General features: G+C 42.1%; 1 protein-coding gene across 2 annotated transcripts in view; it reads left to right on the forward strand.

Moving 5' to 3' along the window:
• The window catches only part of unc5ca (unc-5 netrin receptor Ca), a 359,680-nt gene that overhangs the window by 292,112 nt on the left and 42,474 nt on the right, over window positions 1-25,094 (forward strand). For both annotated transcript variants that reach the window (XM_046348101.1, XM_046348102.1), the window contains 2 exons: window positions 14,564-14,755; window positions 22,786-23,133. In XM_046348101.1, the coding sequence (XP_046204057.1) occupies window positions 14,564-14,755; window positions 22,786-23,133 (540 nt within the window). The remainder of the gene's footprint in view (window positions 1-14,563; window positions 14,756-22,785; window positions 23,134-25,094) is intronic.

Consider the following 25,094-nt stretch of genomic DNA (forward strand, 5'->3'; position numbering starts at 1 on the left):
GTAGGGAATATAGCCCAGGCTATCTCAACAGTATATAATATATGTAGGGAATATAGCCCAGGCTATCTCAACAGTATATAGTATATGTAGGGAATATAGCACCAGGCTATCTCAACAGTATATAGTATATGTAGGGAATATAGCCCAGGCTATCTCAACAGTATATAATATATGTAGGGAATATAGCCCAGGCTATCTCAACAGTATATAGTATATGTAGGGAATATAGCCCAGGCTATCTCAACAGTATATAATATATGTAGGGAATGTAGGCCAGGATATCACAACAGTATATAATATATGTAGGGAATATAGCCCAGGATATCTCAACAGTATATAGTATATGTAGGGAATGTAGCCCAGGATATCTCAACAGTATATAATATATGTAGGGAATGTAGCCCAGGATATCACAACAGTATATAATATATGTAGGGAATATAGCCCAGGATATCTCAACAGTATATAGTATATGTAGGGAATGTAGCCCAGGATATCTCAACAGTATATAATATATGTAGGGAATGTAGCCCAGGCTATCTCAACAGCATATGGTGTATGTACCGTGTCATATAATTGCTACATTTACGATCAATACAGTATTAAAAATAGTTTTCCAGATTGTATTTTGTCAATTATTTTGCGAATATTGGGTCGCTAGTCAGACAACTTGGTTCAATTTGGGTCACGAGCTAAAACCAGTGGAGAACCACTGCTATATAGTGTATGTACACTCAACTTGGAACTAGTGTTGTCACTGAGATGAAGAATTGAACAGACTAAGTGGTAGTTCTAAATATGTAATATATAATCTGTAACATGATAGGAGGTAGAGTTAGTGTCTCTCTGCTCTTCTTCCTATCCAGGTGAGATCTTAACGGTGCCTAGTTTCCATAATGGTTCCAGGGCTCTGGGGTGAAGTTCCCCCTAGGTATAGATCTAGGATCTTAGCCAGTAGTGGGTGAAATACAAAACTGACCCAAGATCCAATGGGAACAAATGTGGTTTATATCTCCCTCTAGTGGCTGGAGGTTATCAGTGCCCCTTGTGTAAATCTCAGTTGCAATTTTAAGATCTATGATCTGGGTCATTGTCAATATTGTGATGAAATCCTGCCTGTGTGACAGATTTGACTTTATGACTGAGTGTTTCTTGTTCCCTTTCTTCATACCAATAACTGCAGACAAAATCTAGCCATAAATGAAGAGGCAAGTGTCATAACTAAAAAACTTTTAAAAAATGTTAGAAATTTTCCTCCTTGATGCTCAGCCATATATTCTGGTCATGTTCTCCGCTGAGTCTTTTGACACCTTTTCGCCGCCCATTTAGCAGCTCAGTCAACCCATCTATAAAAACCTTATGTGTCTGCCTCGGTTTGATATAAAACTTGTTTATGAAAATGTCCCCTTTTGGACATTTCCAGGCCTATTAAAGGTGCTACCCATAGAATTCATTTGTATTTTTGCATTGTAATTTCAGAAAATGTCCATAATATATCTGCAGTAATAGTGGAACGATAATGTTTCACAGTATTACTTATCCTGCAGTGTTGTGATTGGCTGTGATATTCACCTCTTGACTTCTCCAGCAGGAGCAGATATCTGATGTCAAAATGGGAAAGCTGTGTTGAGTTTGTGGCTGTGTTATCTAGTGGAAATTGGGTGGCCAATGTAGAAATTGATCTGTCATTTTCTGGTTTCTGGTAAAATTCTACACTGTTAGCTCAGTTTCAGTTTATGTGAGAGAACAAACAGTGAATAGAGAAGGGAATCATTGTACTGTCTATGAGTAGAAGTTCACGGTGCTCGTTCAGTGGGTAAGCCAACGTTCGGTGGGTAAGCCAACGTTCGGTGGGTAAATCAACGTTCGGTGGGTAAGCCAACGTTCGGTGGGTAAGCCAACGTTCGGTGGGTAAGCCAACGTTCGGTGGGTAAATCAACGTTCGGTGGTTAAGGCAACGTTCGGTGGGTAAGCCAACGTTCGGTGGGTAAGCCAACGTTCGGTGGTTAAGGCAACGTTCGGTGGGTAAGCCAACGTTCGGTGGGTAAGCCAACGTTCGGTGGGTAAGCCAACGCTCCTACCACTGTCTCTCCCAAACGTCTTCGACCAGTGTTTTGGTTTAATGCGCTGCATACTGCTAGGAGTAACTTGCGAGTTGGTGGTTTCCTGCTCGTTTAGTAAAGTTCAGCCAGGATACATACAGTGAGTAGGTCCTCCGCCTTCTCTTTATAGTATTCTCTTTATAGTAGTGGTGCATTTGTGATCAAGTCTGTTTCTTGTGTGTGTTTGCCATTTCACTGGTGGCATTTCATTTCGGGAGGTGGGGTGTGGGTTGTGTTTGCGAACTCATTTTAGCTCACAACAACCGCAATGCAGAAGAGGAACAAAAGGCTTGATGATTTAAACACACTTTGTTTTACGAAGTTGGCGGTGGAAGAGCTGAAGGGTGTGAATGTCACCAGCCAGACCATATTCAGAACCATGTCTGAGGATTTAGCAATCTTCCAAACAACACTTTGACAAGCGCTCTTCCAAAGGAGCGTCGATCAAAAACCAATCGAGGCGCAATAACATTTTAATCGATGCAATTGAGGATGTAAAGACAAACTTGGCATGACCCAGAAGTCAAGGCCAATAAATTCCTGGCAGATCAACTCAAACTGGATCCTAAACTCATTGAGATGGAGAGGATGAATAGGAATGGCACTTTCTTCCCTGATGAACGGCCCAGATGTGGTGAAACTTCTCAGGTTCAAAGACGAGGAGGAGATTTTCAGGAGAGCCAAGTGCATGAAGGGAATCAAGATCTTCATCAGTGAAGACTTTTCCAAAATAAATGACAAATTGAAGAACGAAAGAAAGGCAACATGGCTATAGCTGAAGGTTGATCAGCTGGTCGTTCACCCCCCTCTCATAGGCCTATGACTCACCTATAGTCCACTGATTTCACACACACACACACACACACACACACACACACACACACACACACACACACACACACACACACACACACACACACACACACACACACACACACACACACACACACACACACACACACACACACACACACACACACACACACACACACACACACACACACACACACACACACTCTACTTTGTTCATGTGTTTCACCTAACCTGGTGACCAAAAACACACATTGCTCTAAATGTCATAACTCTCTGATGTCTTCAGTGGTTTTATGTGGACTGTGTCAATGTGTCAATTCCATAGGAAGTGCACACCTATTGATATAACTAACACAAATGTATGGTTGTATTGGACATGTGAGGCGTACACTTCTATGTTTCTGCTGGACACTTCTATGTTTCTGCTGGACACTTCTATGTTTCTGTTGGACACTTCTATGTTTCTGCTGGACACTTCTATGTTTCTGTTGGACACTTCTATGTTTCTGTTGAACACTTCTATGTTTCTGCTGGACACTTCTATGTTTCTGCTGGACACTTCTATGTTTCTGCTGGACACTTCTATGTTTCTGTTGGACACTTCTATGTTTCTGTTGAACACTTCTATGTTTCTGTTGGACACTTCTGCTGGACACTTCTATGTTTCTGCTGGACACTTCTATGTTTCTGTTGGACACTTCTATGTTTCTGCTGGACACCTATGTTTCTGCTGGACACTTCTATGTTTCTGCTCCACTCTCCGGATGACTCCCACTTTGTATCTCTCTTAGTCAGGCACGATATCATCCCTGATGACATGGTCTTCATCCCGTTAGATATTTGAATCAATTCATGAAGTGAACAATACATAGAATGATTATTGATCCAGATTCAAGTTTCCTGAAATTGACCAGAGACGAGTATAATTTGTGATGATGATAATATTAAACTGCCGTACAGGTTGTTCCAAACGCGTCTCTAATTCATCCAAGACAAGCTTCTTTTCTACTTGTTCATTTCAACGTTCGCAGTCTTCCTTAAAAAACACCTTGTTCATTATCTGTCTTCTCTCAGTCCTGAATGTTCCATTGTTGCCCTTCCAGACACCTGGTTGACTGAAGAGAGAACCAGGCTTTATGACACGTCTCCTGTTCACCGCTGTAGAACATCACGAGTGAGAGCAGTATGTCTGCTTACTCTTTTTTAAACACATATTTCAGCTGTAGAACATCACGAGTGAGAGCAGTATGTCTGCTTACTCTTTTTTAACACATATTTCAGCTGTAGAACATCACGAGTGAGAGCAGTATGTCTGCTTACTCTTTTTTAAACACATATTTCAGCTGTAGAACATCACGAGTGAGAGCAGTATGTCTGCTTACTCTTTTTTTAACACATATTTCAGCTGTAGAACATCACGAGTGAGAGCAGTATGACTGCTTACTCTTTTTTAAACACATATTTCAGCTGTAGAACATCACGAGTGAGAGCAGTATGACTGCTTACTCTTTTTTAAACACATATTTCAGCTGTAGAACATCACGAGTGAGAGCAGTATGACTGCTTACTCTTTTTTAAACACATATTTCAGCTGTAGAACATCACGAGTGAGAGCAGTATGACTGCTTACTCTTTTTTAAACACATATTTCAGCTGTAGAACATCACGAGTGAGAGCAGTATGTCTGCTTACTCTTTTTTAAACACATATTTCAGCTGTAGAACATCACGAGTGAGAGCAGTATGTCTGCTTACTCTTTTTTAAACACATATTTCAGCTGTAGAACATCACGAGTGAGAGCAGTATGACTGCTTACTCTTTTTAAACACATATTTCAGCTGTAGAACATCACGAGTGAGAGCAGTATGACTGCTTACTCTTTTTAAACACATATTTCAGCTGTAGAACATCACGAGTGAGAGCAGTATGACTGCTTACTCTTTTAAACACATATTTCAGCTGTAGAACATCACGAGTGAGAGCAGTATGACTGCTTACTCTTTTTAAACACATATTTCAGCTGTAGAACATCACGAGTGAGAGCAGTATGACTGCTTACTCTTTTTTAAACACATATTTCAGCTGTAGAACATCACGAGTGAGAGCAGTATGTCTGCTTACTCTTTTTTAAACACATATTTCAGCTGTAGAACATCACGAGTGAGAGCAGTATGACTGCTTACTCTTTTAAACACATATTTCAGCTGTAGAACATCACGAGTGAGAGCAGTATGACTGCTTACTCTTTTTTAAACACATATTTCAGCTGTAGAACATCACGAGTGAGAGCAGTATGACTGCTTACTCTTTTTTAAACACATATTTCAGCTGTAGAACATCACGAGTGAGAGCAGTATGTCTGCTTACTCTTTTTTAAACACATATTTCAATTCTGTATTTCACAACCACTTTCCCTTAGTTAAATCATGTAAGAGAGAAGCAGAAGGGTTCTGGAAACCTTGTCTTATAACCGGTCTCAAGTAATATAAAAAGTTTCACAAATCCCTCTGTCCTGAATTCTACAAATTACAAAAAAGTATAAGAACAAATTTACTCACTTACTTTGAATATCCCCCCCAAAATACTAACAAATTCCAAGAATCATGACATAATATAAAGTTGACATGGAAAATCATCAATCAACTGTAGACTGAGAAGAATACATCTACAGCTGTCTTATATCAACGTATTGTTGGAAATAAGACCTACAGTCATCCTGGTGTTATTTCATGGCAATTTCATTTTTTTGTTTGTGAATGTGGGTTCCTCTCTGTCAAAGAAAATGGGTAACTGATGGAAATTCATTGGATTACATTAAGGGACATTTCCCTACCTTGCTTTAGTTTGATCCTTCTGATGCAATGGAGATGATGATGTAATGGATGTGATGATGTTATGGAGGTGATGATGTTATGGAGGTGATGATGTTATGGAGGTGATGATGTTATGGAGGTGATGATGTTATGGAGGTGATGATGTTATGGAGGTGATGATGTTATGAATGTTATGGAAATGATGATGTTATGGAGGTGATGATGTTATGGAGGTGATGATGTAATGGAGGTGATGATGTAATGGAGGTGATGATGTTATGGAGGTGATGATGTTATGGAGGTGATGATGTTATGGATGTTATGGAAATGATGATGTTATGGAGGTGATGATGTTATGGAGGTGATGATGTAATGGAGGTGATGATGTTATGGAGGTGATGATGTAATGAAAGTGATGATGTTATGGAGGTGATGGTGTTATGGAGGTGATGATGTAATGGAGGTGATGATGTAATGGAGGTGATGATGTAATGGAGGTGATGATGTTATGGAGGTGATGATGTAATGGAGGTGATGATGTAATGGAGGTGATGATGTTATGGAGGTGATTATGTAATGGAGGTGATGATGTTATGGAGGTGATGACGTTATGGATGTAATGGAGGTGGTGATGTAATGGAGGTGATGATGTTATGGAGGTGATTATGTAATGGAGGTGATAATGTTATGGAGGTGATGACGTTATGGATGTAATGGAGGTGTTGATGTAATGGATGTGATGATGTTATGGAGGTGATGATGTTATGGAGGTGATGATGTTATGGAGGTGATGATGTTATGGAGGTGATGATGTTATGGAGGTGATGATGTAATGGAGGTGATGATGTAATGGAGGTGATGATGTTATGGAGCTGAGGATGTAATGAAGGTGATGATGTTATGGAGATGATGACGTTATGGATGTAATGGAGGTGATGATGTTATGGAGGTGATGATGTTATGGAGGTGATGATGTAATGGAGGTGATGATGTTATGGAGGTGATGATGTAATGGAGGTGATGATGTTATGGAGGTGATGATGTAATGGAGGTGATGATGTAATGGAGCTGAGGATGTAATGAAGGTGATGATGTTATGGAGATGATGACGTTATGGATGTAATGGAGGTGATGATGTTATGGAGGTGATGATGTTATGGAGGTGATGATGTAATGGAGGTGATGATGTTATGGAGGTGATGATGTAATGGAGGTGATGATGTTATGGAGGTGATGATGTTATGGAGGTGATGATGTTATGGAGGTGATGATGTAATGGAGTTGATGATGTTATGGAGGTGATGATGTTATGGAGGTGATGATGTTATGGAGGTGATGATGTAATGGAGGTGATGATGTAATGGAGGTGATGATGTTATGGAGGTGATGATGTTATGGAGATGATGATGTTATGGAGGTGATGATGTTATGGAGGTGATGATGTAATGGAGGTGATGATGTTATGGAGGTGATGATGTTATGGAGGTGATGATGTTATGGAGGTGATGATGTTATGGAGGTGATGATGTAATGGATGTAATGGAGGTGATGATGTTATGGAGGTGATGATGTAATGGAGATGATGATGTTATGAACAATGTGATGATGTAATGGAGGTGATGATGTTATGAACAATGTGATGATGTAATGGAGGTGATGATGTTATGAACAATGTGATGATGTAATGGAGGTGATGATGTTATGGAGGTGATGATGTAATGGAGGTGATGATGTTATGAACAATGTGATGATGTAATGGAGGTGATGATGTTATGAACAATGTGATGATGTAATGGAGGTGATGATGTTATGGAGGTGATGATGTTATGGAGGTGATGATGTAATGGATGTAATGGAGGTGATGATGTTATGGAGGTGATGATGTTATGGAGGTGATGATGTTATGGAGGTGATGATGATGTAATGGATGATGATGTTATGGAGGTGATGATGTTATGGAGGTGATGATGTTATGGAGGTGATGATGTTATGGAGGTGATGATGTAATGGAGATGATGATGTTATGAACAATGTGTTTATTCAAACGGCTGTGCATCTACCAGAGCTAAGATATTCTGTGGTGTCCCACAGGATTGGATCATTGGACCTTTGTTATTTTTAATATATATCTATGTCCTTGTTGCTGGGTCTTCTTCCGTACTTCCCATTCTCTTTGCTGATGATACCAATTAGATTGTCACACTTTTTATTCACAAATTAAAGAAGCCAACTCAGGCATTGCCAAATCTTCTCAACGGTTCCAGATAAACAAATTATCTTTAAATGTAAATTAATTCTAATCACTAGTAATAATAAGAAATATTGTATACAAGAAAAATGGCGAGAATCTTAATTGGTGGGAATGAAATGGAACAAGTTCTATTTGATGAGAAGTTATCCGTAAAGATCATGTTCAATTTGTCTGCAGCACAGTGATGATATCTGTTGATATCATCAGAAAGATGATCAGGCTTTGCTTCCTAACTCAATACTACAGCTTCATTTACCCATATATTCGTTTCTGTATTATAGGCTGGGCCAGTACATATGCCTCTTACCTACACAAATTACTCATCATACAAAAAATATTTGCAAGACTAGTCACCTCCCTCTAATTACCTGGCTCCATCTGCACCTTTGTTTAAGAAACTCAACATCTTGTCTCTTTACCACATTAATGTTCGGCAATTATGCACTTTCATCTACAAATACTCCTACCGCCGAGACAGTTTACCTAAACCTTTCAATGGATTCTTCCAGGTTAATTTTGAAATCCATCTGATCAACACAAACGATAACCTTTACCCTCCCCACTGCTGCACCTCACATAGTCAATTCTCTATCAGATACAGAGGTACAATACTCTGGAATTCATATCTTCACATTGCCAAAACAACATCATCATCATCATCCATCAATAACTTCAAGCGAAGACTGGGAGTCAGCCTGATTAACCAAACTACCGAGTAATCTCCTCCATGAAGACTGGGGGTCAGACTGGGGGTCAGACTGGGGGTCAGCCTGATGAACCAAACTACTCAGTAATCTCCTCCATGAAGACTGGGGGTCAGACTGGGGGTCAGACTGGGGGTCAGCCTGATGAACCAAACTACTCAGTAATCTCCTCCGTGAAGACTGGGGGTCAGCCTGATGAACCAAACTACTCAGTAATCTCCTCCATGAAGACTTGGGGTCAGCCTGATGAACCAAACTACCCAGTAATCTCCTCCATGAAGACTGGGGGTCAGACTGGGGGTCAGCCTGATGAACCAAACTACTCAGTAATCTCCTCCATGAAGACTGGGGGTCAGCCTGATGAACCAAACTACCCAGTAATCTCCTCCATGAAGACTGGGAGTCAGCCTGATGAACCAAACTACTCAGTAATCTCCTCCATGAAGACTGGGGGTCAGCCTGATGAACCAAACTACTCAGTAATCTCCTCCATGAAGACTGGGGGTCAGCCTGATGAACCAAACTACTCAGTAATCTCCTCCATGAAGACTGGGGGTCAGCCTGATGAACCAAACTACTCAGTAATCTCCTCCATGAAGACTGGGGGTCAGCCTGATGAACCAACTACTCAGTAATCTCCTCCATGAAGACTGGGGGTCAGACTGGGGGTCAGCCTGATGAACCAAACTACTCAGTAATCTCCTCTGTGAAGACTGGGGGTCAGCCTGATGAACCAAACTACCCAGTAATCTCCTCCGTGAAGACTGGGGGTCAGCCTGATGAACCAAACTACTCAGTAATCTCCTCCATGAAGACTGGGGGTCAGCCTGATGAACCAAACTACCCAGTAATCTCCTCCGTGAAGACTGGGGGTCAGCCTGATGAACCAAACTACTCAGTAATCTCCTCCGTGAAGACTGGGGGTCAGACTGGGGGTCAGCCTGATGAACCAAACTACTCAGTAATCTCCTCCGTTAAGACTGGTGTCAGCCTGATGAACCAAACTACTCAGTAATCTCCTCCGTGAAGACTGGGGGTCAGCCTGATGAACCAAACTACCCAGTAATCTCCTCCGTGAAGACTGGGGGTCAGCCTGATGAACCAAACTACCCAGTAATCTCCTCCATGAAGACTGGGGGTCAGCCTGATGAACCAAACTACCCAGTAATCTCCTCCGTGAAGACTGGGGGTCAGCCTGATGAACCAAACTACCCAGTAATATCCTCCATGAAGACTGGGGGGCATCCTGATGAACCAAACTACTCAATAAATCTCATCCATGAAGTGTGGGGATCAGTCTGATTAACCAAACTACTCTCCTCCATATAGACTCTCCCACACTCACATGTAAACACACATTTAACCAAAACAAATCTGTTTTTTGGGGATTACTGATCAATTAATTTATAATCAGTAGGTTGTGATATCTGTATATTGTGTTTCTTTGTGGTGTGGTTTTCATATAAGCCTCTGTATTGTGGTCTATCACTTGTTTTCTTTGGTGCAAATACATTTGACTTAAATCTAAATCTTTTCAGTAACTATAAATGTCGTTTTTACAGCTGTTTGAAGCTAGTGGACCAAACCCGAAAGTGAAAATCTCCACCATGTTATGGGGAAATGGGATACAGGAGAGGAGGGAGATTTGTTTTGAATGAAGCTTAGTGCTGTTGCAATTATTTTGGTGAAATTAAGGAAAGATGTCAGGGTTCTCGTGAAATCATTCATAGCCTCATTAAATAAAGGAATGTGTCTTGTGTGATAGGTGTGTGTGTATGTTTATTCAAATTAGCAACTGTTGCTAATCTATTCTAACAGTTTGAAATAAATCCTTTCCTGTTGACTTTGGCTTCCTGTCTGTAATGCTGGCGCTGACCTGCCCAGTCATGTTTGCCAACATCTCCATTGCGAGGAATGAAATACTGCAAATTCTAATAACATTTTCACACTACTGAGACAATCCGAGATGAACCGAGCTGTACTGTGCTGCCTGTTACGCAATCCATCCAGCACAGTGGCTGGAACCGTGCTGGAAAAGACCATGCGAACAGATCATGTCCAAGCCAGCACAGTATGTTCGGTTCAGCCCAGGGCTGAGCCCATTTAGTCGACTGGTCGATTGATTGGTCGATAGGCTGTAGGTCGACTGAGATCTTTTTAGTCGAGCAGTGGCAAATATATTTTATATAGACACCTGTCTGTGACACCTGTCTGTGACACCTGTCTGAGTAACACCTGTCTGAGTGACACCTGTCTGAGACACCTGTCTGAGTGACACCTGTCTGAGTGGACTAATCTGTTGCGAAAGCCTTGGGGATGGCACACCAGTATCACATGTACTGTTAATTACTATAATTTATCATCTACAATGTTTGTATGGTTATGGTAATTTCTGTTAATCCATTCAATATATTATTACAGTCCCACCGTTGTCATTGTAGGAGTGGACACATTGTTTGCACAGCGCACAACCTAGGCTACACTATTTAGTTTCCATTTACAAGTTGTCAATTTATTAATTGTCTTTTGTTTGAAGGCTCCTGTCATTCCTGAGTAAGAACATGCATCTTATTACACATAGAACTAGGCCTAGGCTACCTGGCCTGTGTGCAAATGTATTGCCTATAAATGTTCCCATTTGGGGATCTGATACTGTTTCTGATTGTCGTAACTCACCATCTCTGTGGAGCTTCTCAAAGTCATTTTTCTTCACCTCAAAAAGCAAGTAAAAATAAGTATGTTTTTACATCCACTGAGAATGACAATAGTTCCTCAACGTGGCCTATTGGAAAAATCTTTCCAGCGCTCTCCCTTTCAGGGGGGGGTCACTCTCCCTTTCAGGGGGGGGGGGGTCACTCTCCCTTTCGATAACCACTCAGCGTGAAAGGGGAAAAACTGTCATTCTCTGATCAGTTGGAGATGTCATTAAAAAAAGGCCTAGCTGATTACATTTTATCCCTTGAGCTAATAGCCTACAGCTAATAGTTGATACGTTGTCTCAAATGCCTTGCAGACAGGCCATGCATAGCCAACGTGATTTACAGGATATTTATTTTTATCAAGATGTTTTCTAACTGTGGGCTGCAATGTTTTTATTACTTTTAGATTTGTATCATTTTAATTTAGATATAATTTTGATTAAATCACATGGCATTGATTTTGAGATATGAAGACGTTATTATGAATTAAATTAAACTGTTCCACGAAAAAAAAGCTAATGAAAATCATAACTGGCATGCAGATCAGTAGAAATGGTAGGATAACTCAGCACTCCAAATGGTAGGATAACTCAGCACTCCAAATGGAAATGGTAGGATAACTCAGCACTCCAAATGGAAATGGTAGGATAACTCAACACTCCAAATGGTAGGATAACTCTGCACTCCAAATGGAAATGGTAGGATAACTCAGCACTCCAAATGGTAGGATAACTCAGCACTCCAAATGGAAATGGTAGGATAACTCAGCACTCCAAATGGTAGGATAACTCAGCACTCCAAATGGAAATGGTAGGATAACTCAACACTCCAAATGGAAATGGTAGGATAACTCAGCACTCCAAATGGAAATGGTAGGATAACTCAGCACTCCAAATGGTAGGATAACTCAGCACTCCAAATGGTAGGATAACTCAGCACTCCAAATGGAAATGGTAGGATAACTCAGCACTCCAAATGGAAATGGTAGGATAACTCAGCACTCCAAATGGTAGGATAACTCAGCACTCCAAATGGTAGGATAACTCAGCACTCCAAATGGAAATGGTAGGATAACTCAGCACTCCAAATGGAAATGGTAGGATAACTTAGCACTCCAAATGGAAATGGTAGGATAACTCAGCACTCCAAATGGAAATGGTAGGATAACTCAGCACTCCAAATGGTAGGATAACTCAGCACTCCAAATGGTAGGATAACTCTGCACTCCAAATGGAAATGGTAGGATAACTCAGCACTCCAAATGGTAGGATAACTCAGCACTCCAAATGGAAATGGTAGGATAACTCAGCACTCCAAATGGTAGGATAACTCAGCACTCCAAATGGAAATGGTAGGATAACTCAACACTCCAAATGGAAATGGTAGGATAACTCAGCACTCCAAATGGAAATGGTAGGATAACTCAGCACTCCAAATGGTAGGATAACTCAGCACTCCAAATGGTAGGATAACTCAGCACTCCAAATGGAAATGGTAGGATAACTCAGCACTCCAAATGGAAATGGTAGGATAACTTAGCACTCCAAATGGAAATGGTAGGATAACTCAGCACTCCAAATGGAAATGGTAGGATAACTCAGCACTCCAAATGGTAGGATAACTCAGCACTCCAAATGGTAGGATAACTCAGCGCTCCAAATGGAAATGGTAGGATAACTCAGCACTCCAAATGGAAATGGTAGGATAACTCAACACTCCAAATGGAAATGGTAGGATAACTCAGCACTCCAAATGGAAATGGTAGGATAACTCAACACTCCAAATGGAAATGGTAGGATAACTCAGCACTCCAAATGGAAATGGTAGGATAACTTAGCACTCCAAATGGAAATGGTAGGATAACTCAGCACTCCAAATGGAAATGGTAGGATAACTCAGCACTCCAAATGGAAATGGTAGGATAACTCAGCACTCCAAATGGAAATGGTAGGATAACTCAGCACTCCAAATGGAAATGGTAGGATAACTCAGCACTCCAAATGGAAATGGTAGGATAACTCAGCACTCCAAATGGAAATGGTAGGATGACTCAGCACTCCAAATGGAAATGGTAGGATAACTCAGCACTCCAAATGGTAGGATAACTCAGCACTCCAAATGGAAATGGTAGGATAACTCAGCACTCCAAATGGTAGGATAACTCAGCACTCCAAATGGTAGGATAACTCAGCACTCCAAATGGTAGGATAACTCTGCACTCCAAATGGAAATGGTAGGATAACTCTGCACTCCAAATGGTAGGATAACTCAGCACTCCAAATGGAAATGGTAGGATAACTCAGCACTCCAAATGGTAGGATAACTCAGCACTCCAAATGGTAGGATAACTCAGCACTCCAAATGGTAGGATAACTCTGCACTCCAAATGGAAATGGTAGGATAACTCAGCACTCCAAATGGTAGGATAACTCAGCACTCCAAATGGTAGGATACCTCAGCACTCCAAATGGTAGGATAACTCAGCACTCCAAATGGAAATGGTAGGATAACTCAGCACTCCAAATGGAAGGATAACTCAGCACTCCAAATGGTAGGATAACTCAGCATTCCAAATGGATATGGTAGGATAACTCAGCACTCCAAATGGTAGGATAACTCAGCACTCCAAATGGAAATGGTAGGATAACTCAGCATTCCAAATGGTAGGATAACTCAGCACTCCAAATGGAAATGGAAGGATAACTCAGCACTCCAAATGGTAGGATAACTCAGCACTCCAAATGGAAAAGGTTGCCGACCACTAGCCTATTACGTATTACGGGCAACTTCAGGAGCGTAATGGCAGAACCTGTGGAAGCCTGCAGCAGCGGGCAGCGGGAGGAGGAGGAGGGTCGAGTAGGGAACAGGTTTCTTCTTCTGATTAGGCTATATTGATCTCTGGCTCCCTCTTTAGTAATTTGTGTGTCTTAATTTTTAATTGCAGTGCTTAAAGCATCAGGCGTGGTATCCTACATATATTTGATTTAATTGAAACACATAGAGTGTGTCTATATATGGGGAATTGCATGTTTTAAAATTTCAACCAATCGATTGGTCGAAAGAACAGATTCCTCTCAGTCGACCAAGACAGCCCTACTTCAGCCTTGTAGTATGAATCAGTTTTAATTTAAACCTCCCCAGGTTCTCACTGTTTCCCTCCCTCTCTATGTCTCTGTCACAGCGGCCCCCAGCACAGAAAACATGGCGCTCTACGTAGGCATCGTCATCGCTGTCATAATGTGTCTGGTCATCTCCGTCATCGTGGCGCTCTTCGTCTACCGGAAAACCCACCGGGACTTTGACTCTGACATCATCGACTCATCAGCCCTCAACGGAGGCTTCCAGTCAGTCAATATAAAGACGGCGCGCTCAGGTGAGTAGGATGTGGGGCGGTAACTAGGTCCTAGCTTAGCCTGGGTACCAGACCTGTTTGGTCTGGTAGATTACCCATACTTACTAAGAAATGACATGGTATAGATTACCCATACTTACTAAGAAATGACATGGTATAGATTACCCATACTTACTAAGAAATGACATGGTATAGATTACCCATACTTAATAAGAAATGACATGGTATAGATTACCCATACTTACTAAGAAATGACATGGTATAGATTACCCATACTTACTAAGAAATGACATGGTATAGATTACCCATACTTAATAAGAAATGACATGGTATAGATTACCCATACTTACTAAGAAATGACATGGTATAGATTACCCATACTTACTAAGAAATGACATGGTATAGATTACCCATACTTACTAAGAAATGACATGGTATAGATTACCCATACTTAATAAGAAATGACATGGTATAGATTACCCATACTTACTAAGAAATGACATGGTATAGATTACCCATACTTACTAAGAAATGACATGGTATAGATTGCCCATACTTACTAAGAAATGACATGGTATAGATTTCCCATACTTACTAAGAAATGACATGGTATAGATTTCCCATACTTACTAAGAAATGACATAGTAATATAAATGGTTATTATACTGCAGTGATGTAGTTAAATCACCAAACCTCCAGTCCGAGTCGAGTTCCAAGTTCCTAGTGTAAATTACTTTCTAAATATAATCCGTTACAGTTACTAGTTACCTGTCCAAAATTGTAATCGGTAACGTAACTGTTGGATTACCTCAGTAACGTAATCTGATTACATTCAGTTACTTTTAGATTACAGCAGTAGCACCATTGGAAGACATAGCTGGGACTGTAGCCTACAAAAGCCCATTCCTACTCTTTTCCCGCGATTCATCAAACACATTTGGTGTGTCATCATAGTGGTCTCTGACATCATAGTGGTCTCTGACATCATAGTGGTCTCTGACATCATAGTGGTCTCTGACATCATAGTGGTCTCTGACATCATAGTGGTCTCATAGAGTCGCTCAGGTGGAACAAATTTAAATTTGCGCCTTTTTTTTTCAATTCTCATTTGAATGTCATTGAGAAAATATCCTTTCTGAATTTAAAAGTCATCCTTGAAGTTATAATTTCGTTTTTTTATTTTTATATCTGTTTTCTGATTACAATATTTTATCTTGTAACGTAAACGGATTACAGTTGCCAGTTATTTATATTCCCTTACATGTAACAGATTACATGTTATCCGTTACTACCCAACCCTGCTCACAAGCTACTTGTCATTAGTGTTGTAAGGCTAATTAGATAATACATGCTAGGTAACAGATTGCATGTTATCCGTTACTCCCCAACCCTGCTCACAAGCTACTTGTCATTAGTGTTGTAAGGCTAATTAGATAATACATGCTAGGTAACAGTTGCTGCTGCAGCTAGTATGTTGAATTATGCTAAATATATTTCTCTGACAACAAAGACATAATCGGTTGAGTCCATTCGCGAATCACCACTGGTCCGAGTCGGCGTCACGAATCGTGGAAATCTTGACTTGAGTCTGAATCAAGTCTGAGTCCTGTACTCGAGTACTACAACACTGTTACACTGTATGAATTACATATGGAGGGGGGGTCATTAAATCAACCACCCCAAGCACCATTTGGTACTAGGTAGTTACCAATTGTGAGCAGAAGTGTTTGAAGCCAAAATGTCCTATTATAGACACCCGGTGACGGTGAAGACAGTGCAGTAAGACAGTACAGTAAGACAGTACAGTAAGACATTGCAGTAAGACAGTACAGTAAGACAGTGTAGTAAGACAGTGCAGTAAGACAGTACAGTAAGACATTGCAGTAAGACAGTACAGTAAGACAGTGTAGTAAGACAGTGCAGTAAGACAGTGCAGTAAGACAGTACAGTAAGACAGTACAGTAAGACAGTACAGTAAGACATTGCAGTAAGACAGTACAGTAAGACAGTACAGTAAGACAGTGCAGTAAGACAGTGCAGTAAGACAGTGCAGTAAGACAGTACAGTAAGACAGTGCAGTAAGACAGTACATTAAGACAGTGCAGTAAGACAGTGCAGTAACCTAAAGTGCTATAATTCTCCAGACAGCGTGATATGGAGTAACACAGTGTGTTTCAGTATGTTAATAAGAATATGAATTGCTAGTTAACTGCTCATTTAATCTAGATATACACTAATGTAGCCATAATTAATATCCCTGATTTAATCATGCCTGTAATCGTTATCTTAGTTAGGTCTTTTTGTAGAGTAAAACATGTATATGCTGAGTGGTGCTGAGAGTGTAGAAATTGTTTATCTGATGCAGTATATATACGTTATCCTTAGCCTCCCGAAGAAAGTCAAATACTTCCTTCTCCTCTTATCATGGCTTTCTGTTTCCCTGATAACATCAAGATGTTTCCCTCTCCAGCCCAGATACTCAACGTTAGTCATTTCTGATAGACTTTCCTCTTTCCTTCCATCCTGTTGAGGGACGGCACATACCATAGAAATGGCCCCAAAGCACCTCCGACCACAGCCATTTCTCCTGTTGGTGTACAGTCAATATGACCGCCGCACCGGTCCACCAACCACATAGCATTATCTTGAAAGGTAATGTCCATTCCAGCAAATCTATTTCTATGGGACAGACTTCCTGATGCTCCAGTACTGTAGCTATGCCACAACCATCCAAGTTTTCCTCTGCCATGGCAGACAACACACAATAACACCAAACCTCACCGGTACAGAGAACACGTGTTAACACCAAAACTCACCTGTACAGACAACACGTGATAACACCAGACCTCACCGGTACAGACAACACACAATAACACCAGACCTCACCCGTACAGACAACACGTGATAACACCAAACCTCACCGGTACAGACAACACACAATAACACCAGACCTCACCGGTACAGACAACACACAATAACACCAGACCTCACCCGTACAGACAACACGTGATAACACCAAACCTCACCGGTACAGACAACACGTGATAACACCAAACCTCACCGGTACAGACAACACACAATAACACCAGACCTCACCGGTACAGACAACACACAATAACACCAGACCTCACCCGTACAGACAACACTTGATAACACCAAACCTCACCCGTACAGACAACACTTGATAACACCAAACCTCACCCGTACAGAAAACACTTGATAACACCAAACCTCATCCGTACAGACAACACTTGATAGCACCAAACCTCACCCGTACAGACAACACTTGATAACACCAAACCTCCCCCGTACAGCCAACACTTGATAACACCAAACCTCACCGGTAAAGACAACACTTGATAACACCAAACCTCACCAGTATAGGCAACACTTGATAACACCAAACCTCACCAGTATAGGCAACACTTGATAACACCAAACCTCACCCGTACAGAAAACACTTGATAACACCAAACCTCACCCGTACAGACAACACTTGATAACACCAAACCTCACCCGTACAGAAAACACTTGATAACACCAAACCTCACCCGTACAGAAAACACTTGATAACACCAAACCTCACCCGTACAGACAACACTTGATAACACCAAACCTCACCCGTACAGACAACACTTGATAACACCAAACCTCACCCGTACAGAAAACACTTGATAACACCAAACCTCACCCGTACAGACAACACTTGATAACACCAAACCTCACCCGTACAGAAAACACTTGATAACACCAAACCTCACCCGTACAGACAACACTTGATAACACCAAACCTCACCCGTACAGACAACACTTGATAACACCAAACCTCACCAGTAGTGACCTTCATCAGCGTGACAGGCAATTCTCATTAGATCAGGATTTAAAAGATGTCGGAGAACAGCCATGCAGCTTTGTGTTATTAATCCCAGACCCCCCCTCACCCTCCCACTGGTCTAAAGGTGGCCTTTACGTCTAGACTGAGGCATCTGTAGTCCACCGCTGTGAACTTTCCCTGCTGGTTGCCTGCCTGGTCTCTTACGGTGAGAGAAGAAGAAGACAGAGGCCGGATTAACATTCAAATCAGAGTGTGAATGAAAAGTGGAGATCTGAGATGGAATGCAATTTGGTCGGCTGCGTATTGTGTGTGTGTGTGTGTGTGTTTGAGCGCCGGGTGACATTTCATCAGCAGACCATCAGGATGTCAATCCGCTAGTGAAGGCTCATCTCAGGTTAATATTAATAAAGAATTCCGTTTTCGCCTTCCTCTTCCATCAAGCTTTTGGCAGTCTGTTGCCTGTTAATTACATTTCAGTGGGTGTGAATTGGCGGAAAGATGAGCTAGCTGGAAGAGTACAGAGACAAAGTGATGGTGAAGAAGAGGACAGAGACAGAGTGATGGGGAAGAAGAGGACAGGAGGGATATTGAGGGAGGAAATGAGGGAGGAATGATAGAGGGAGGAAGGAAACAAGGGAGGAGGTGAGGGGAGAGAGGAAGGGAGGGGAGGGATGGTGAGGGAGGAGAGGAAGGGAGGGATGAGAGAAAGGGAGGGGAGGGATGGTGAGGGAGGGAGGAGAGTAAGGGAGGGAGGAGGGGAGGGATTGTGTGGGAGGAGAGGGATGGTGAGGGAGGAGAGTAAGGGAGAGAGGAGGTGAGGGCTGGTGAGGGAGGAGAGTAAGGGAGGGAAGAGTGGAGTGGAGTGGAGTGGAGGGATGGTGAGGGAGGGAGGGAGGGATGGTGAGTGAGGAGAGTAAGGGAGGGAGGAGGATAGGGCTGGTGAGGGAAGGATGTGAGGGAGGGGTGGTGAGGAAGGAGAGTAAGAGAGGGAGGAGAGGAGAGATGGTGAGGGTCAGATCGGTGTGCAGGGTTTCACAAACAAACTAAAGTAGTGGACGAGCTCCTACTGTGGATGGAAACAGGATTATTAGCTTGTACGTCCCAAATGGCACCCTATTCCCTATGCAGTGCACTACTTTTCACCAGGGTCCATATGGAAGCAGTGCACTACATAGGGAATAGGGTGCTATTTGGTACATTACCAGCGTCTTTTGTCCGTATCTTGCCAAAGATGATGGATGGAACCATACACTAACAGACTCAGACAAAGGAATTGATGTTTAACGAATGTTCAGGTACCTGGTTTTGAATGCTTTCAGCTTTTCATCAAGTCTCTGTAGTGCCTCATGGTCGGAGTTTGCACTTTTGGGACAATTCCATTGGTTCCACTGAGTGAGGAAATCTCATTCAAGAGCAACTATTGTATTTCAATGAAAACAAATATGTTGAACCTGTAAGTTTGTTCCGTATACTGTACCACAGGTGAGGTAGATAAATGATGTCCTCTTATGGATATACTGTACCACAGGTGAAGTAGATAAATTATGTCCTCTTATGGATATACTGTACCACAGGTGAGGTAGATAAATGATACCCTCTTATGGATATACTGTACCACGGGTGAGGTAGATAAATGATGGAAGCCCTCTTATGGATATACTGTACCACAGGTGAAGTAGATAAATGATGTCCTCTTATGGATATACTGTACCACAGGTGAGGTAGATAAATGATACCCTCTTCTGGATATACTGTACCACAGGTGAGGTAGATAAATGATACCCTCTTATGGATATACTGTACCACAGGTGAAGTAGATAAATGATGCCCTCTTATGGATATACTGTACCACAGGTGAGGTAGATAAATGATACCCTCTTATGGATATACTGTACCACAGGTGAAGTAGATAAATGATGCCCTCTTATGGATATACTGTACCACAGGTGAGGCAGATAAATGATGGAAGCCCTCTTATGGATATACTGTACCACAGGTGAAGTAGATAAATGATGGAAGCCCTCTTATGGATATACTGTACCACAGGTGAAGTAGATAAATGATGGAAGCCCTCTTATGGATATACTGTACCACAGGTGAGGTAGATAAATGATGGAAGCCCTCTTATGGATATACTGTACCACAGGTGAAGTAGATAAATGATGGAAGCCCTCTTATGGATATACTGTACCACAGGTGAGGTAGATAAATGATGGAAGCCCTCTTATGGATATACTGTACCACAGGTGAGGTAGATAAATGATGGAAGCCCTCTTATGGATATACTGTACCACAGGTGAGGTAGATAAATGATGGAAGCCCTCTTATGGATATACTGTACCACAGGTGAAGTAGATAAATTATGTCCTCTTATGGATATACTGTACCACAGGTGAGGTAGATAAATGATGGAAGCCCTCTTATGGATATACTGTACCACAGGTGAGGTAGATAAATGATGGAAGCCCTCTTATGGATATACTGTACCACAGGTGAGGTAGATAAATGATGGAAGCCCTCTTATGGATATACTGTACCACAGGTGAGGTAGATAAATGATGGAAGCCCTCTTATGGATATACTGTACCACAGGTGAGGTAGATAAATGATGGATATACTGCCCTCTTATGGATATACTGTACCACAGGTGAGGTAGATAAATGATGGAAGCCCTCTTATGGATATACTGTACCACAGGTGAGGTAGATAAATGATGGAAGCCCTCTTATGGATAAATACTGGATATACTGTACACAGGTGAGGTAGATAAATGATGGAAGCCCTCTTATGGATATACTGTACCACAGGTGAGGTAGATAAATGATGGAAGCCCTCTTATGGATATACTGTACCACAGGTGAAGTAGATAAATTATGTCCTCTTATGGATATACTGTACCACAGGTGAGGTAGATAAATTATGTCCTCTTATGGAGGCTCTGCTTTTACAGGTTTAACGGTGTACGGGGAAGTTGCCCCTAGACACTGAGCTTAGGTCCGTTTTGCATTTTCACCGCTAAATCAAATCAAATCAAATGTTATTTGTCACATGCGCCGAATACAACAGGTGTAGAGACCTTACAGTGAAATGCTGAATACAACAGGTGTAGAGACCTTACAGTGAAATGCTTACTTACAAGCCCATAACCAACAACGCAGTTTTAAGAAAATACCTATAAAAAAAGTAAGAGATAAGAATAACAAATAATTAAAGAGCAGCAGTAAATAACAATAGCGGGGCTATATACAGGATGATACCGGTACAGAGTCAATGTGGAGGCTATATACAGGATGATACCGGTACAGAGTCAATGTGGAGGCTATATACAGGATGATACCGGTACAGAGTCAATGTGGAGGCTATATACAGGGGGTACCGGTACAGAGTCAATGTGGAGGCTATATACAGGATGATACCGGTACAGAGTCAATGTGGAGGCTATATACAGGATGATACCGGTACAGAGTCAATGTGGAGGCTATATACAGGGGGTACCGGTACAGAGTCAATGTGGAGGCTATATAGAGGGGCTACCGGTACAGAGTCAATGTGGAGGCTATATACAGGGGGTACCAGTACAGAGTCAATGTGCTAGGGCACCGGTGTCGAGGTAATTGAGGTAATATGTACACGTAGGTTACACGAGTTATTAAAGTGACTATGCATAGATTATAACAGAGAGTAGTAGCAGTGTAGAAGAGGGTGTGGGGGGGGGGTGGCAATGCAAATAGTCTGGGTAGACATTTGATGAGATGTTCAGTAAGGGTTCATGTTTGCATTAGGGGAGGGGAAGCTGATCCTAGATCTGTACCCAGGGGAAACTTCACCCCAGAGCCTAATCAACTGCCACATTCAGAGGAGGTGTGTCTGCTAACGAGCTGCATATTAATTAGCAATCAGTGTTAATGTTCAGACCGAGTGTCGGGGCTCTTAATAAAAGTCCCCTGTACAGAAAATGCCTCATCCAATAAGTCTTGTAATGTAATGTAACTGAATCATTTGACCCATTGTGTGATTAGACATTTTGAGACAATAATTCCTAAATATAAACCTATGGTACAGACTTCCTGATGCAGTCTGCTCTTGATCAACCAGGTTATTATTGTGAAAATAATTTGTTATTGATTTACACGTCTAAATAACACATTTTGTTAAATGTAAATTTTTGAATTTGACAAAAACGTATTATCAATCATCGCTGACCTCTGACCCCCAGCTGACTTGCTGACCGCTCCACCGGACCTGACCAACGCTGCGGCCATGTACCGCGGCCCCGTCTACGCCCTGCACGACGTGTCCGACAAGATCCCCATGACCAACTCGCCCCTTCTGGACCCCCTGCCCAACCTGAAGATCAAGGTGTACAACTCCTCTGGCCTGGTCACTCCTTCGGAAGACCTGTCTGACTTCTCCTCCAAGCTGTCCCCTAAGGTCACCCAGTCCCTGCTGGACAGTGAGAACATGAACCTGCGTAACCAGAGCCTGGCTCGGACCCGAGACCCCTCCTGCACCGCCGCAGGATCCTTCAACTCCCAGGGAGGACACCTCATTGTGCCCAACTCAGGTACTCAATCAATCCAATGTATTTTATCAAGCCCTGTTTCAAGTGTTTACTGTCACGTGCACTAGTGAAATGCCTTTTCTTGCTTTTTCACAACAATGCAGTAGTACAATAAAACATTTATTTAAAAAAAGTCAAATAGAACAAAAACACATGAGAAATATAGGGTCAGTAGCTATATACAGGGTCAGTTCCAGGGTCAGTAGTTACATACAGGGACAGTTCCAGGGTCAGTAGTTACATACAGGGACAGTTCCAGGGTCAGTAGTTACATACAGAGACAGTTCCAGGGTCAGTAGCTATATACAGGGTCAGTAGCTATATACAGGGTCAGTAGCTATATACAGGGTCAGTTCCAGGGTCAGTAGCTATATACAGGTACAGTTCCAGGACAGTAGCTATATACAGGGTCAGTAGCTATATACAGGGTCAGTTCCAGGGTCAGTAGCTATATACAGGGTCAGTAGCTATATACAGGGTCAGTTCCAGGGTCAGTAGTTACATACAGAGACAGTTCCAGGGTCAGTAGCTATATACAGGGTCAGTAGCTATATACAGGGTCAGTAGCTATATACAGGGTCAGTTCCAGGGTCAGTAGCTATATACAGGGTCAGTAGCTATATACAGGGTCAGTTCCAAGGTCAGTAGCTATATACAGGGTCAGTTCCAGGGTCAGTAGCTATATACAGGGTCAGTAGCTATATACAGGGACAGTTCCAGGGTCAGTAGCTATATACAGGGACAGTTCCAGGATCAGTAGCTATATACAGGGTCAGTAGCTATATACAGGGTCAGTTCCAGGGTCAGTAGCTATATACAGGGTCAGTTCCAGGGTCAGTAGCTATATACAGGGACAGTTCCAGGGTCAGTAGCTATATACAGAGACAGTTCCAGGGTCAGTAGCTATATACAGGGTCAGTTCCAGGGTCAGTAGCTATATACAGGGTCAGTTCCAGGGTCAGTAGCTATATACAGGGACAGTTCCAGGGTCAGTAGCTATATACAGGGTCAGTAGCTATATACAGGGACAGTTCCAGGGTCAGTAGCTATATACAGGGACAGTTCCAGGGTCAGTAGCTATATACAGGGTCAGTTCCAGGGTCAGTAGCTATATACAGGGACAGTTCCAGGGTCAGTAGCTATATACAGGGTCAGTAGCTATATACTGGGTCAGTTCCAGGGTCAGTAGCTATATACAGGGACAGTTCCAGGGTCAGTAGCTATATACAGGGTCAGTAGCTATATACAGGGACAGTTCCAGGGTCAGTAGCTATATACAGGGACAGTTCCAGGGTCAGTAGCTATATACAGGGACAGTTCCAGGGTCAGTAGCTATATACAGGGACAGTTCCAGGGTCAGTAGCTGTATACAGGGTCAGTAGCTATATACAGGGACAGTTCCAGGGTCAGTAGCTGTATACAGGGTCAGTAGCTATATACAGGGTCAGTAGCTATATACAGGGTCAGTTCCAGGGTCAGTAGCTATATACAGGGTCAGTAGCTATATACAGGGTCAGTAGCTATATACAGGGACAGTTCCAGGGTCAGTAGCTATATACAGGGACAGTTCCAGGGTCAGTAGCTATATACAGGGACAGTTCCAGGGTCAGTAGCTATATACAGGGTCAGTAGCTATATACAGGGACAGTTCCAGGGTCAGTAGCTGTATACAGGGACAGTTCCAGGGTCAGTAGCTATATACAGGGTCAGTAGCTATATACAGGGTCAGTAGCTATATACAGGGACAGTTCCAGGGTCAGTAGCTGTATACAGGGTCAGTAGCTATATACAGGGTCAGTTCCAGGGTCAGTAGCTATATACAGGGTCAGTTCCAGGGTCAGTAGCTATATACAGGGACAGTAGCTATATACAGGGTCAGTAGCTATATACAGGGTCAGTTCCAGGGTCAGTAGCTATATACAGGGTCAGTTCCAGGGTCAGTAGCTATATACAGGGACAGTAGC

Source organism: Oncorhynchus gorbuscha, linkage group LG04 (genome assembly GCF_021184085.1).
Source record: "Oncorhynchus gorbuscha isolate QuinsamMale2020 ecotype Even-year linkage group LG04, OgorEven_v1.0, whole genome shotgun sequence".
NCBI classification, from domain to species: domain Eukaryota; kingdom Metazoa; phylum Chordata; class Actinopteri; order Salmoniformes; family Salmonidae; genus Oncorhynchus; species Oncorhynchus gorbuscha.